General features: G+C 37.4%; 1 protein-coding gene and 1 long non-coding RNA gene across 2 annotated transcripts in view; both read right to left on the bottom strand.

Moving 5' to 3' along the window:
• The window catches only part of LOC123653664 (hemocytin-like), a 69,162-nt gene that overhangs the window by 15,636 nt on the left and 39,327 nt on the right, over positions 1–14,199 (bottom strand). Inside the window, exons 40-62 of the mRNA XM_045589658.1 lie at positions 13,843–14,036; positions 13,030–13,181; positions 12,875–12,911; positions 12,647–12,808; positions 12,138–12,426; positions 12,018–12,040; positions 10,520–10,794; positions 10,049–10,154; positions 9,714–9,972; positions 9,368–9,568; positions 8,794–9,022; positions 8,309–8,457; positions 7,756–8,006; positions 6,672–6,976; positions 5,882–6,099; positions 4,710–4,911; positions 4,153–4,274; positions 3,843–3,970; positions 3,423–3,539; positions 2,947–3,066; positions 1,703–1,852; positions 710–1,007; positions 534–631 (exon numbers count right to left, since the gene is read on the bottom strand). Of these exons, the coding sequence (XP_045445614.1) occupies positions 534–631; positions 710–1,007; positions 1,703–1,852; positions 2,947–3,066; positions 3,423–3,539; positions 3,843–3,970; positions 4,153–4,274; positions 4,710–4,911; positions 5,882–6,099; positions 6,672–6,976; positions 7,756–8,006; positions 8,309–8,457; positions 8,794–9,022; positions 9,368–9,568; positions 9,714–9,972; positions 10,049–10,154; positions 10,520–10,794; positions 12,018–12,040; positions 12,138–12,426; positions 12,647–12,808; positions 12,875–12,911; positions 13,030–13,181; positions 13,843–14,036 (4,085 nt within the window). The remainder of the gene's footprint in view (positions 1–533; positions 632–709; positions 1,008–1,702; positions 1,853–2,946; positions 3,067–3,422; positions 3,540–3,842; positions 3,971–4,152; positions 4,275–4,709; positions 4,912–5,881; positions 6,100–6,671; positions 6,977–7,755; positions 8,007–8,308; positions 8,458–8,793; positions 9,023–9,367; positions 9,569–9,713; positions 9,973–10,048; positions 10,155–10,519; positions 10,795–12,017; positions 12,041–12,137; positions 12,427–12,646; positions 12,809–12,874; positions 12,912–13,029; positions 13,182–13,842; positions 14,037–14,199) is intronic.
• LOC123653398 lies at positions 219–1,504 on the bottom strand. Its single transcript, XR_006743090.1, has 2 exons — positions 1,176–1,504; positions 219–631 (listed from the first exon to the last, which is right to left on the bottom strand). It is a non-coding gene; the product is annotated as an uncharacterized LOC123653398 (long non-coding RNA).

Genomic DNA, 14,199 nt, shown 5'->3' with positions numbered 1-14,199 from the left:
TAGCTACGGGCCAAAGAGCCCAGACTATATCATTGATTAGTATTAACAATATTGTGATTAATGAAGACTGTGTAATAATTAAGATTGATAAGTTGATTAAAACATCAGGGCCAAATAGGATGCAACCCTTTTTGACTCTTCCCTTCTTTAATAAGAATAGTATATGTCCAGCCAAAGCTGTCATTAGTTATTTAGACTTGACTAAATCAATAAGAAACTCCAATCTATTGTTTATTTCAATAAGGAGACCTTATAAATCTGTAACACCTAGTACAATCAGCCGCTGGGTCAAGAAAGTTATGGAAGAGAGTGGTATAGACATCAGTATATTCTCAGCACATAGCACTCGCCACGCTTCAACGTCGGCTGCCTATAGTAAGGGAGTAAACATAGATGATATTAGAAAAGCGGCTGGTTGGACAGGTGAGTCAACAACCTTTGCTAGATTTTATAATAGACCTATCATAAATAATAGAAGCTTTTCAGAAGCAATCTTTAGTAATAATTTGTTTATGTAGGTTCTCTCCTTTTGCTTCTGTTTGAGGAGCCACGCCGAGTATCTCTAACACATTCTCCTCTAACTGTTCTTCCTTATTTTCAGGTGATTGAATAATTGGACTTGCCACAATGTCTGAAAAAACGGGTAAAAGCATAAGGCATGCTGAAAGTGAAGGAATGTAGGTATCACACACTCTCCACTCAGTAGTACCTATCATTCCTATCAGCCCTATCATTATGATTAGGAACTTGTAAATGTAGGTCACTAGTATAGCACATTTATAACCATGTAGGAACCCTCGGAACCTCCCTTGAAGGTTGCGTGCTTTAGTAGGCAAACATTGAACATTATTATAACCATGTAAGCCCCCACAGGACTTCCCTTGAAGGTTATAACTAGACACAACCGTGTATGTCCCCACGAGACATCCCAGAGGTTGTTTAAATGTTTGTAATAAGGCGATCGTAGACCAAATGCGCTCCCGCAGAGCGCCCTGTAGGTCCGCCATCTTGTTGCACTCGTAAATTTTACTTTTAAACATTATGTTGGTATATAATCACATATTCTGTGTGAATGTTATATACAATTAGATATAACATATCAAAGATGATTGTATTGAAAAATAACCACTTTTATACGTAAAATAAAAGGTACGAGTGATGCAAGACATGATTACCTTCGTCCCTCGAATCGGAGTCCGAGCTTATTCTTCTAATTTCTTGATTTTTTTTTTTTCCAATAAACGTTCACGAGATTTATCTGCATGCTTTCTCTTCCCCATTTTGAAGTAAATTACACTTTTTACAAAAAATAAAAGGAAAGGAAAATTTTTTTATGTGACGCGTAGTTGACATAAAGAACGAATGAACTATAGAGTTATAGACTAGTGAGGGGCACGCATACTAGGGATGTTCGCTCTTCGCTTTAAATATGTGGCGCATAATCGACTAAACGGACGGGACTACACTATCATCTCTCATCATACGAGGAGGAGACCACAATGTAGCATAATTATACGGTCGTATATATAATATATACGGTCGAATTGAGTAACCTCCTCCTTTTTTGAAGTCGATTAAAAACGTCAAGAAAACATTATTATATTTTTGGCACCTTCTGAAACTGCTAGCTAAAATTAGAGTTTGCCCCCCATAAAGATGATCCTGGTCTGATAACTACACGACAGCTACTTTCCACACTTACCTGATCAAAGTCATCAGTAACGGTTCCATTGCTGGTGATGAGCTGGTCCTGGTAGCCGGCACAGACGCCGCACAGCCCCTGTGTGCGGTTGCTGTACAGGAACGATGGGACGCGCACACTGAACTCCATCTTGGATTGGAGTACTACCAACTGGGAATGATAATTTTATAACGATAATCAACATGTGTATGGTGTTACAGTCTATACGTGAGTGAGAGATGACATGTGAGGGAAGGTTATGAGGTATACGCAACCCAGCAAAAGTTGATTTAACACTAAGCTTATTACAATGATTTTAAGTATATAGTTAGTAACAAAAAAACAAAAAGAAAACGGCAATTTTGTAAGAAATAACCTAAATTAAAGGAGGTTATTAGATTTTAAAGACAATCACATAGCTGAATGTGCGGTAACCAGTAAAAAATGTTATAATATACAAAAAAAAGTCGACAAAATTCGTCTCACTGTCGGGCTTATCTACGCTTCTTCAGCCTGTAATATCCCACCGCTGGGCATAGGCCTCTTTCCCCATGTAGGAGAAAGATCAGAGTTAAATTCACCACGCTGCTCCAATGCGGGTTGATGGATATATTCCCTACTATGAGTAACGATCGCTATCAGGTGTACATGATAACAACCGGGACCGATGGCTTAAAGTACTCTCCGAGGTACAGTGGAGAAACCTATAAGGACTAACAATCAGACTTGAAATAAATATATAAACACAAATATCCACCAAAGCGGGGATCAAATCTGCGACAATCGCGACCGCGTGTTTAGACGCCGCCGACACGGCAAACGCAACATTGCGCCAGACCGGTCGGCCCTATCTTTATTGTATGTAAATTTAGATATTATGGCTTTTGTAACCGCTGAATCCTAGATAACTCAATAGAACCAATTCTAATAAGTGTTTTTCTAATAGCTGAGTATAATAAAATAATCATTAAAATTTTTACAAAAATGTTAGCCATATAGCCAGTTTCGTTAAAAATTCTTTAAATATTTCCGAAATTGGTGCTTAATATATATTTCACTTACTAGCTGCGCTTCATGGCTTCGCCAAAGTAATTTTCAGTACCGTGGGATGTCGGATTAAGAAATATCTATGCTTTACTCGGAATCTTCAGTTATCTATCTACGTTCCAAGTTCCATTACCATCAATTCGTCATTTTTGCATGCAAGTAACAAACATCCACCCTATCATCTCAAACTTTCCCGTTTATTTCATAGTATTACTTACTTCAACATGCTGGTCCGGTAGAAGTACAGTGACATCTTGTCCATTGGATTGGCTGATGGTGACCCAGTCCATTGTTATAGGATATTTGTACAGCGTTTTACCATTTACAGTTGTTAATAGCTGAAAATATTTTCATTTGGTTAATCTATCGAAATATTCAAACATCTATACACATTTGCTTTAGTACAAATCTTACAATAGGTACTATGTTTACCAAAAAAAAAAAAAATAGATTATATAAAGATGAATTCGGTGGAAAAACAAAGATATATGTATAAAAGTCGGTCTAAATGCTAAACAAGAAAACTTTAGGTTAATATAATAATATTAATAATATTTATATTATTTTATATTATTAATATTAATATTTAATAGAAGTTAAATTTGAAAATTTTCTTCAAATCTAAATATAAAGAATTTTTATTACTTATGTAATATAATAACACAAATGAAAAAGAGTTAACCATTAATTTTACCTTGCCAGTTGTCAGATCCTTATTGACATGGATGATATTTTTCTCGTGAATGAGATGCACGGTCTTGATGCAGACGGCTGAAGATATATCTTCGCAAGGCCCGTTGGTTGCGTAAACCTAGTTATGAATATCTATTTAGGAATCGGAAATTTAGTAACCAGGAGGCAATGAAGACATGCCTATTAAAGGGATCCACAAAAAAAATAAGAAGAAGAGATCCTTATTGGTAACAATGTGCCCCAATATGGAATAATCTGTCAATAGTTCAGCAAAGCCAATTTTTATATCTTCTAAAGTAATATTTTAACAGCTAAAATAGAAGTAATAGTTTTTTGTTAAAATTCTCTCAAAACTTGTAACCTTATTTCGTATGTAAAATAAGGTATTGAAGTTACAAGAACAGCCAATATGCACAAGTACCTGGTATTTATGTTGTCCAGTCTCGTTGGCGTTGCGTGAGGCGAGGTAAGTACAGTTTCCGAGGAACGGCAAATCATCACCTTCGAATGTCACGTACTTGGCCGGCGCGCCCACTCCCGTACACGTGCCTAGAATTTAGACTTGATTATAATGAAACAACTTTTTCGGATTTTATCGCGCTTTAAGTTTTTTAAATGCCCGACGTTTCGGATACTTTCCAGTAGCCATGGTCACGGGAGCAGCGACGTAGCGAGCATAATTCGCACCCGGGGCACAATCCCTTTTTAGCTCCCCCCCATTCGAAAACCACATAATATGTTCAGCAATTTCTTGTTTTGTGAACCATTTGGCGCTCTTTTGTGAATAGAGCCCGGGGCGTGATGCCTCTTGACCCCTCCCTCCTTTGCTACGCTACTGCACGGGAGTTCCGTCCTCCCAAAAAAGTTGTTTCATTATAGTGAGTTAAATTCGCGTAAGCATTAGAAAATATAGACTTGAGTAATATTTATGTTCATACATTTGTCTTATTTTATCAAATTGAAAATACATATGTTACATATGAATTAAAACACAGGCCAAATAAACATAGTTTTTAATTAAAAAAATAGTTCACATGTCTATTTTAATTTTACTGTTCAAAAATTTTAGTGAATTAGTTACGGCCTTTAACTATCTCTACAGAAGAAAGTTCGTAGATTTCGTCTCTATCTAAATACGGCTTTTAATTATCTCTACTGAAGATAGGTTTGTAGATTTCGTCATAATACCAGCGTATCTTTAAATTTTTGATTTCTTTGTCAAGTATATTAAGAAAATTTAGTTTAAAGTGTGAAATAGTCACAATATCTCTTTACAAAGTGCTGTCACCGTGGTAGTAAACGGTACTTACAGTCAAGGCAGTCAGATGGCGTAACGCATTGATCACCCTTTCTCAACTTGCCCTCGGGGCAGTAGCACCCAGGTAAGCACTGTCCATCCTCTACAGGGCAAACGGCTGTGCCTCCACAAGAAGGCTCGCATCGTCTGCGGTAACAATCGTAGTGCACAAGTGGAGCTGGGCACTCCGCAGCTGTGGGCAAAAGTGTAGATTACGTATGGGGTACATTGTTACTCACGGGGCAGATTGTTACATATGGGGCAGGCTACAGGGGCACATTGCTACTAACGTGCGAACGTTAATGTGTTAACAACGTGTATATTGGTGACCATGCATACGTGATTGCGTTAAGGTATATTGTTTACTTAAAGCATATAAATGTATCTTAGTATGTGGTACACGATATTAATAAAGTACTAGTAGTAGATACATAAACCTACATTAGTAGAAGATTAAAATTGGTTAATTGCTTATTTGGTCGCTTAGAACCGAATATAAAATCATCATATCAGAAATTTCGATCTAACGGGTACATCGTTCCATAGCTTAATTGGCTAGAGCACCGACACGATCAGTCGAAGATGCAGGTTCGATCCTCGTTGGAATGGTCGATTTTTGACATGATATAAAAAAAATTTAAATGTGGTAATTTTTTTTTATTTATTAAAATTAAGATCCGCAGGCTCTAAATTGCTCGAGCCTTTTATTAAACATCTTTCCTGTCTAACTTATTCTACAGGCGATTTATTATTTAAGGCTACATATCGATAGTCCTGTGACTGCTCCTTGTGAAGCTAGGTTATGGTCCGATGCTGACGGCATTTTTCTGTTACTCCTTGTTAATTATTAAGAAATGAGTTTATTTATTATAAAGAGATATAATAAGTTAATTGTGAAATAAAATTGTAAGACATTGCAATTAATTGTTTAATATTATTATTAGAACTCATCTTTCATTTTTAGTACATTTTGGCATGAAAAACGCCCAAGAAAGACGCTAAAGACGAGAGCACAATTTATGTAAATCGTCATAAATTATAAGTAAGAAAATAAATAACGAGATATGTCGAAAAAAGTAGAGGCATAAAGAATAAAGGTAGGTAAGCTACTATTAAATTAAAAAAGTTTAGGATATTTTTATTAAAGGCATAATACAACTTACGGCAATTCATCTTCATTCTCCAGGTCGACACGTCGATATTCTTATCAGCCGCTAAACACTCAGCCACCAGTTTCTCCACCAGCAGACATCGACATTCTTCTTCAGTACGCTTGGTGCCGTTGATGACCAGGTCTGCGCACTTGATTATCTTCTCTAAACAAATGCTACGCCACTTGTCTAGGTTTAGTACCTTCGAGCATTGAGCTATTGGCTCTTCCCTATTGGTGATAACAACACATTATTAAAATTGGATATAGCCTATCTCTCGTATTTTTAAACAATTGAGAATACAACTGCCGTACAAAAATCAAGTAAGTACGGTTTTTTAAGAAAATTAAAGAGTTTTTATTGTTTTGGTTTTGGTAATTTTATAAGAACTACTTCAAGTATTAATAATTAAAATAGTTTTTATATTCTTTAGACCAAGGAACTGAGTCTATGTCGTATGAAATCTGAAAAATATGGTATGTGTTATCAAATGTATTATATATGTTAGTAAAAAAGTCAACCATTCAGCCACTAACATCTCACAGTTTGGCATAGGTCTCTTTCTCCACTTAGGAGAAGGATTGGAGCTTAATCCACCATGCTGCTTCACTGCGGGTTTGCGGACATGTTCCGTACTATGAGTAACGAACGCTATCATGTATTTATGATAACAACCGGGAGCGACGGCTTAACGTGCTCTCCGAACACGATGGGGTGATCCATAAGGACAGACATCCAAACCGGAAAGAAATATTTGTACAAATACAAATATCCATCCCGAGCAGGAATCGAACCCGCAAACCGTCGGTGTTTTAGCCGACAACTTGCACCATTACACCAGAGCGGTTCTTCAAGCTGTAAAGTACAGAAAAAATGTATGTTTCCGTACGTTATTACTGCACAGAGCCCCCAGACCCTCTTCTGCTGCTCCTTTGGAGCGGCGTCCACCTGGCAGTCAGTGGGCAGTGGGCCGGGCTTGGACCAGGAGCGACCGAACTGCTCCAGATTTGTCGCAATTTTTCCGTTCGGCATCGTACGATCGTTGCTCGCGTCGCCGTCGAACAGACCGCAAAGACCGTCCACGTGACCTAAGTATTTCTTTGACACCTGTTCCAGATAGTTTTAGAAATAGTTGATATTCTTGGTTATATGTCATGATACTATTGGATAAATAAATTTATAGACCCTCAACGAGTCTAACTCGTTGATCATTATAAAAATACCTGTTATGTAGTATAAAAAAAGTGTCATCATTTAATTCTAAGCTTCTTCTACATATACCAAATCTTTAAAAGTTCCAATAAGAGTCGTGAAAATATTATGAAATACTAGCTGACTCGGCAAACGTTGTCTTGCCGCTAAACCCTATTTAAAAATAGGGGTTGGTGGTAGAAGGGTGAAAATTTAGGGTTGTGTGTATTTTTCAACGCCAATTCATAATAAAATAAAAAATAAATAATTTATCTAAAAATTAAAAAAAAAATAGGTGTGAACTACCCTTAATATTATTGGGATGAAAAATAGATTTTTTTTCTGTCTGCCTGCGACCACGGCTGGTGTAACCTGGCCGAAACGTCAGGCCCCAAGGTAATATATTTTACCTTAAAATTTTGTTCGCGTTAATCCCCGTGTGAACATTAAAATATGAAAAATAGATGTTGTTCGATTCTCAGACCTACCCAATATGCACACAAAACTTCATGAGAATCGGTCAAGCCGTTTTGGAGGAGTTCAACTACACACGCCGCGACACGAGAATTTTATATATTAGATTTTTTTTTATAATTATTGGCTATATAGCGTTAAATACAGAAAGTAGTGCAATTAAAGTTTCTAATCGTTTTCTGTCGCTCAAGTCATGTAATTTAGCAATAATGTCCACTAACCCCAATCTTCACGTCACCGTCAGGACTGTACAGGACAGTAAAGTTATATTTTCTCGATTTAATGGATATCCCGTCTCCAAGACGGCTCACGTCGAAGCTGTTCTTCTGGAAACAAATCTTGCTGGTCTGTTCCACGGTATATTCGTAATCGTTGTACTCCATCATCATATTCGGTTTGACCAGCAGCACTTCCTTGTCTTGCAGAAGTAACAGCTGGTTCTGACAGCCTATTTTCTGGCATTTTTTACGAACTGCACAGTAAAAATAAGTGTTTGGTTAACGGATTTTCATCATATGTTATAGAAGAATGTAAAACTTTGGATTATTCGTATGTGTAAAACTTTGACTAAAATCACATCATTAAAAACACCACAGAAAAAAAAAGGTTTTCAAAAGAAAGATCCAGATCAGCTTGTTGATTATTCGATAGCTAATCTTTCTCTTTTTTTTTAATTAATTTTCTCGTTTTGGTACCGAAGGAAAACATATAAAAGGTATCAGGACAAGGTTACAAAAAAAAAAAACAAGGAAGGTGAAATTTTTGGTTACTTACTCAACACAGCCCACTCTCCGATGCGGTTCTCTCTTGCAAGTATGTTAAAGCAGATGTCGTATTTATACTCGCTGCCGTCAAATGTGCTGAATGTACGTCCCGTCATATTACAGAATACTGGTCGTTCCGGCGGCGGTACGCAAATATATCTGCGGTAATAGTTATTTTACGTGACACATATACTCAATTAACTCAATTGTAAGAACCAAGAATATGAAGATTGTCAAGAAATAGCGTACAAAAGTAGATTTGTGTGGAAAAGTCGCTTTTTCTTATTTCACCTTAGCAGAGTTCAGACACCAATGTTCGAATTATGCGATCAAACTTTCCTTTTATTGCAAACGAATACTTATTAAGTTGTTATAAATTTAATTCCTATCTAGAACGATTAACGAAAACATTAAAAGATGGACATCTACAAATATCTAAAAATGGGTAACTTCAATAGTAAATGATTGTAATATTTATTGCGGAAAGTAACTCACTGGGGGCACTTGTTGAGATCATCCGGCACGCTGTCCAATTTCAAAGAGTATCGCGGTGGGCAGGCGGGTGTGGAGCACACCACTGGGGCAGCTGTGGACCCCTTGGGAGGGATGGGGGGCAGTTCGGGAATACACTTGAACTCAACGCATTGCTTCTTATCCGGTGTGGTTGTGATCGTCGGCTTGTCTAATGTGAACGCCTGGTTTCTAGATGGACGGGGTGGTGGAGCTGAAGAACAACAAGTAACAAGTTGTAACAAAGAAAATTACTTCATTTGACAGGTTTTGTGAGGTTAATACCTCAAAAAAGAATAGGTTTTTAAGCTTTCCGTGGACTCTAACACTGAATAATACGTAGAATGAGATATTTATTACTTAAAATAACAAAACATAAAATTGGCATGATTACTCTTTCATTCAGACCGATTTTATCATTAAAATTTTCATTACTAAACAATTTTTCACGATATGTGCATATAATTCCTGACTGTATTTTTGCAAACCATTTTACAAATACAAAGTAAAGTGAATTTAGTAGGGTTTTAAAAATAATTAAAATATTTATCAAACGTACCATAACCGCCCTTCGAGAAGCTAGTTTTGGAGTAGCCACCCTTTGCGAAACCTCCTCCCTTAGATCCCTTGTAGTACCTCTGGTACGAGTACCTCGGCCTCGGGGGTGGCAACTCTGTTGGAGTCTTATAGCTCGAGTGCGTCGCGGATATTTGACGGACAAAATAACCAGGTGGACATTGTACTATAGGACATTCGATTGCTGAAATAAAATTATTTATTTGTTAACAAATTACTTCTTAAACATTAATGAAACCTCAAATGTAAATAGTATTTTAATAAGTTTAGAGAAAATACACGTTAGTTTAAAAATGAATATGCAGAAGTTTATGCGTAAATTCACATACGTTTTTCCGTGGTAGTTGTAGGTGCTAAGGTAGTGATGGGAGGAGGAGTGGCAGCCTCAGTCTGAACTACGGTAGTGATCACAGTTTCTGTGACCGGTGCCACGGTGGTGCAGTCTAGTTCGTCATCGGGGCAGTCCAATATGCCATCGCACCACTTCTCAAGTGGCAAGCAGAGCTTACTGGTGGGACAGATCTTGGTTCCGTTGGTACAAGGCTCACAGACACACTCACAAGACGGTTTCAAGATTGGTACCAAATCCTAGAAATTGATTTTTTTTAATATCCACAAGATCAGTCTGATAATTAATTTGATTAAATAAATATTAAATACTTACCGATGCACATTCACACTTCTTGGCGGGCTTGCAATCAGCCACTCCGCCCAGTTTGCATACACACTCATCACAGTCGTCTCCCCGGTACGTGGAGCCTACAGGATACCTAACACAAAAAAAAAATTTAGGAATATTTTATGAATATACTTGTATTTCAAGCTTTATGGTAAAGGTAAACATAACAATGGAATAATAATAAATACACACACGTTAAGAATTTCAAAAAGGAATTTTTGAGGCAGTCGCACTCTGAACTTAGTAGAAATGCTTTCGTTTATCATTGCCGGCTGAGGCATAGCATACGTTGTAATTTTTGCCAAATAAACTCGTGTCTGATAACTGTGGTACTATCAGCTCATTCGATGAGCCCACAAAGGAGATTGGTAGCGAAGTACTGTACTAGACAAAGGGTATCTACAGTAGAATATAGGTTTCATGAGCTAGTGGCCACCAATAGGGTTGGTTACTTACGTGATGAAGCCCACGACGCAGGGACACTGGTCGCGTGGCACGCAGTTCTCTCCGTCGTAGTGTAGTCCTGTAGCACAGAAGCATTCCGCATGCGGCACGCCGGGGCACATTGGACACGACTCGGGGACCTCTTCAGTCCTCAGTGTGTTATGTGGATGCTTCAAAGTCTTCCCCTCGCCTTTATCACCGTCCATCCCCAGCATCGTTTGCCTCTCCCGAGCTTGCTCCTCGCGGACCTCTTCCTCTACAGCTGGTAGGACCATAATTGATATGAACTTTTATAAGTCATTTAAGAGGTAAGGTTTCAAGCGTATTTGAAACTCCAATTTAAATAATAAGGTCTTACATAGATTAAAAAATTAAAAATGCAATGGAGTTTCATTAAAATTTATGATTACAATTTAGATTTACACTTGAGGACTTATTCTATAGGAGAAAAAGTATATACTTAGCAAATGACAAGGGTTATTGCCTTTATCTATAATCTATAATCTATATATATAAAATATATATATAAAATCGAAAGGTCACTCACTCATCACGAAATCTCCGAAACTATAACACCTACAAACTTGAAATTTGGCAGATAGGCTCCTTATAAGACGTAGACATCCGCTAAGAACGGATTTTACGAAACTCGACCCCTAAGGGGGTAAAACGGGGGTTGCAAGTTTGTATGAAAGCCCTATGTTTTTGAAGTAAGAGACTTGAAATTTAAAATATATGCTCTATAGATGGTGAGAAAGTGTCCAAATAATGCATCCTAATCTATATATGTAAAAGGGAAAGGTCACTAACTCACTCATCACGAGAACTCAAAAACCGCTGGATGGTCTATCCATCCAGGTAGGACAAAGATAAAATTTGGCAGGGAGGTAGATTATAGTTAGCAGATGTCCGCTAAGAACGGATTTTACGATATTCCACCGCTAAGGGAGTTTAATTTGGGTTGATAGTTTGTATGAAACATATACAGCTTGAAAATAAAACTAAAAATGTGGTGTATAGAGAGGTTTTATAAAAATAACTAATGAATTATACTAAATTGTGCCTTTTAAAAAGTTGCTCAGTGTGATATAAGCATTTCAAGTGACTGCAATAAAAAAATAATTTGCGTTAAACATCTTGATAGTAATGCATATCTTCATAACCACGCGGACGTAGTCGCGGGCAACAGTTACTGTTTTATAAAACAAAGTCCCCAAAAGTGTATGTGATCGATTCCCTCAAAATCGACTGAACGGATTTCCACGTGGTTTCACCAATGGAGAGAGAGCTTCAAGAGGAAGGTTTACGGAACGGCTAAGCCGATTTTGATGAGAGTTTCACTGGAAGTTTGCCGAGAAAACTTTGCGACACACTAATTTCACGCGGGCGAAGCCGCGGGCACAGCTAGTATTAGTATATTGTTAATGCCTGAAGTCCAAAAACCTGAATTTAGGTTTGAGCATCTATCGTCAATCTATCATCTATCATCTATCGTCGTACTTTCATTTACATTATTTATTCCATTTGTTGCAACTAATGTAAATTGATTATTTTTGTTTGATCAGTTCTTTATTTTGTTACCTTTGTATTGCTGTACAAAAAATGTTAAATGAATATTTAATTTACTCACGATAGGGTTCAAAGCAGCCGATGGGTTCGACTCTCATCTCGATATTCTCTTCCCATTTTACTGGAAGCACTTTGAGATACTGAGCGCGTATCGGAGGCCGGAACTCATTCAGCACCGCGGTGTTTGAATCGAAATTTGCAAGTATCAACCTTGTGGCTCCGTTCTCATCGAGCAAGGGGTTGAAGGTAGTCAGATTGGAGGTGTACATGATATTGTAAGCGGTGACGAAGCCACTCGGTCCACCCTTTGTCTTAATACCGGTCAAATTGCGTGGTGATGTGAAATCGAACTGGAGAAAAGATTTAAATACAATGGTGATAATCATAACCTAAATATTGTCATACGGACAAACGAAGGTATTAAAACAAAAAAGGTATTTTAAATATAAGTATACAATACAAGCTATATTGCACCGAGTTGAGTGCAATATCATTTTTTTAAGTCAGATATATTTAAAAAAAACTGAATCCAAAACAATGTAAAATGGGTTTGTATACAATGGTGCTTACCATTATCCATTCACCTGGTGTAGAGTAGAGAGGCTTCCAGCCGCTCTTACCATCTAACTTAAGGTTAGTTACGGCGTCGTTATTTGAGCTCGCTGTAATCATATGCGCCGGAAGATTAGCGCCTAAGCCCAGTGGTTCAGTACAATTTAGGAATGACTCCGCCTAAAACATTAGTTCAATTTAATATTTTTCAATTATAAGTTATTGTGGAATATATGTTATTAAAACCAAAGCTAACAATATAGAAATAAAAATGAACAATACTTACAATGGTTGTAAGTGTGGTAGGTAGTGGAGTTGTAGTGGGAGTTGTGGTAGGTGTCGTGGGTGTTGTAGGAGTTGTAGGAGTGGTAGGTGTGGTAGGAGTGGTAGGTGTTGTAGGTGTGGTGGTAAGTTCTTCACAACCAATCAGTTCCAGGCGAACAGCTACATTGTCGTGCCAAGATATTGGTCGAATGCGTACATATTTTGCTTCGATTGGAGGTTTAATCATTTGTTTTACAGGAGTTTTGTTGTCAACTGGACCACGGAAGATCTACAAACGGAAATGAAATTAGGGTACCCAGGACAATTTAATTTAAATACTAAGACAATTTTCATATTATCTTTTTAAGAATGTCATGTTTGAAATTGCGTTGTTCAGAATCACAATTCATTATCTATCTAATAAACCATAATAAAATACATGATAATTAAGACGATAAAAATATCGACGAGGTAAGTGTTAAGCTTTCATCTTCATACCTGAAGGATTTTACTCAGTTATTACACTACACTAAAGGATGAATTTCTAAGAGATCTATATCGACTATATAACATGTCTAGATTAATAGAGAAATGTTTTTTTTTTTTTCAATTTGACTAAGATCCCCAGATTCAACTACCCTCAGATTTTAGTAGGTTCAAAAAAACTTTTCAAAAAAACAACCATAGCAGATTTTTTTTTTATATATACAGCTAGGTCGGCAAACAAGCGTACGGCTCACCTGATGGTAAGCCATTACCGTAGCTTATTGACGTCTGCAACACCAGAAGCATCGCAAGCGCGTTACCAACCCTATCCCCAATTCTCCAAGGAGCTCTGGTCACCTTACTCACCAACAGGAACACAACACTGCTTGAAAGCAGTATTAACTGTGATCTTCTGTAAGGTCGAGGTATTACACCAGTCGGGCTGCTATATATCCAAAACAAACCTTAGGTTTTCCGTCAGGTCCATCAACAGTAGAGAAAACGAGGCCATCATCACCGTACATGATGTCGTAGCTAGAGACGTATTGGTCAAACAGTGGGCTCCCTTGCAATATCACGCCGTATATTGGTTCGATTTGCGGCAGTTCCACTTGGATGTATGGATTACGATCGTTTTGGTCTGGACTCCAGCTACCAGCTGTGTGAAGGTAAAAACAAGTTAGATTTGGTGTATCTTTTGTATGTCACCAAAAGTAAAATTCTCTATTTAAACTCGAAAGATCCTTATTTAGTTTAGTCTGTAGCGCGAATAAATTTTTACATTTAAAACAATACATAGGAGTGTATTAATAGTGTTGGGA

Source organism: Melitaea cinxia, chromosome 5 (assembly GCF_905220565.1).
Source record: "Melitaea cinxia chromosome 5, ilMelCinx1.1, whole genome shotgun sequence".
Lineage (NCBI taxonomy): Eukaryota > Metazoa > Arthropoda > Insecta > Lepidoptera > Nymphalidae > Melitaea > Melitaea cinxia.
This window is presented reverse-complemented; position numbering and strand designations above follow the sequence as displayed.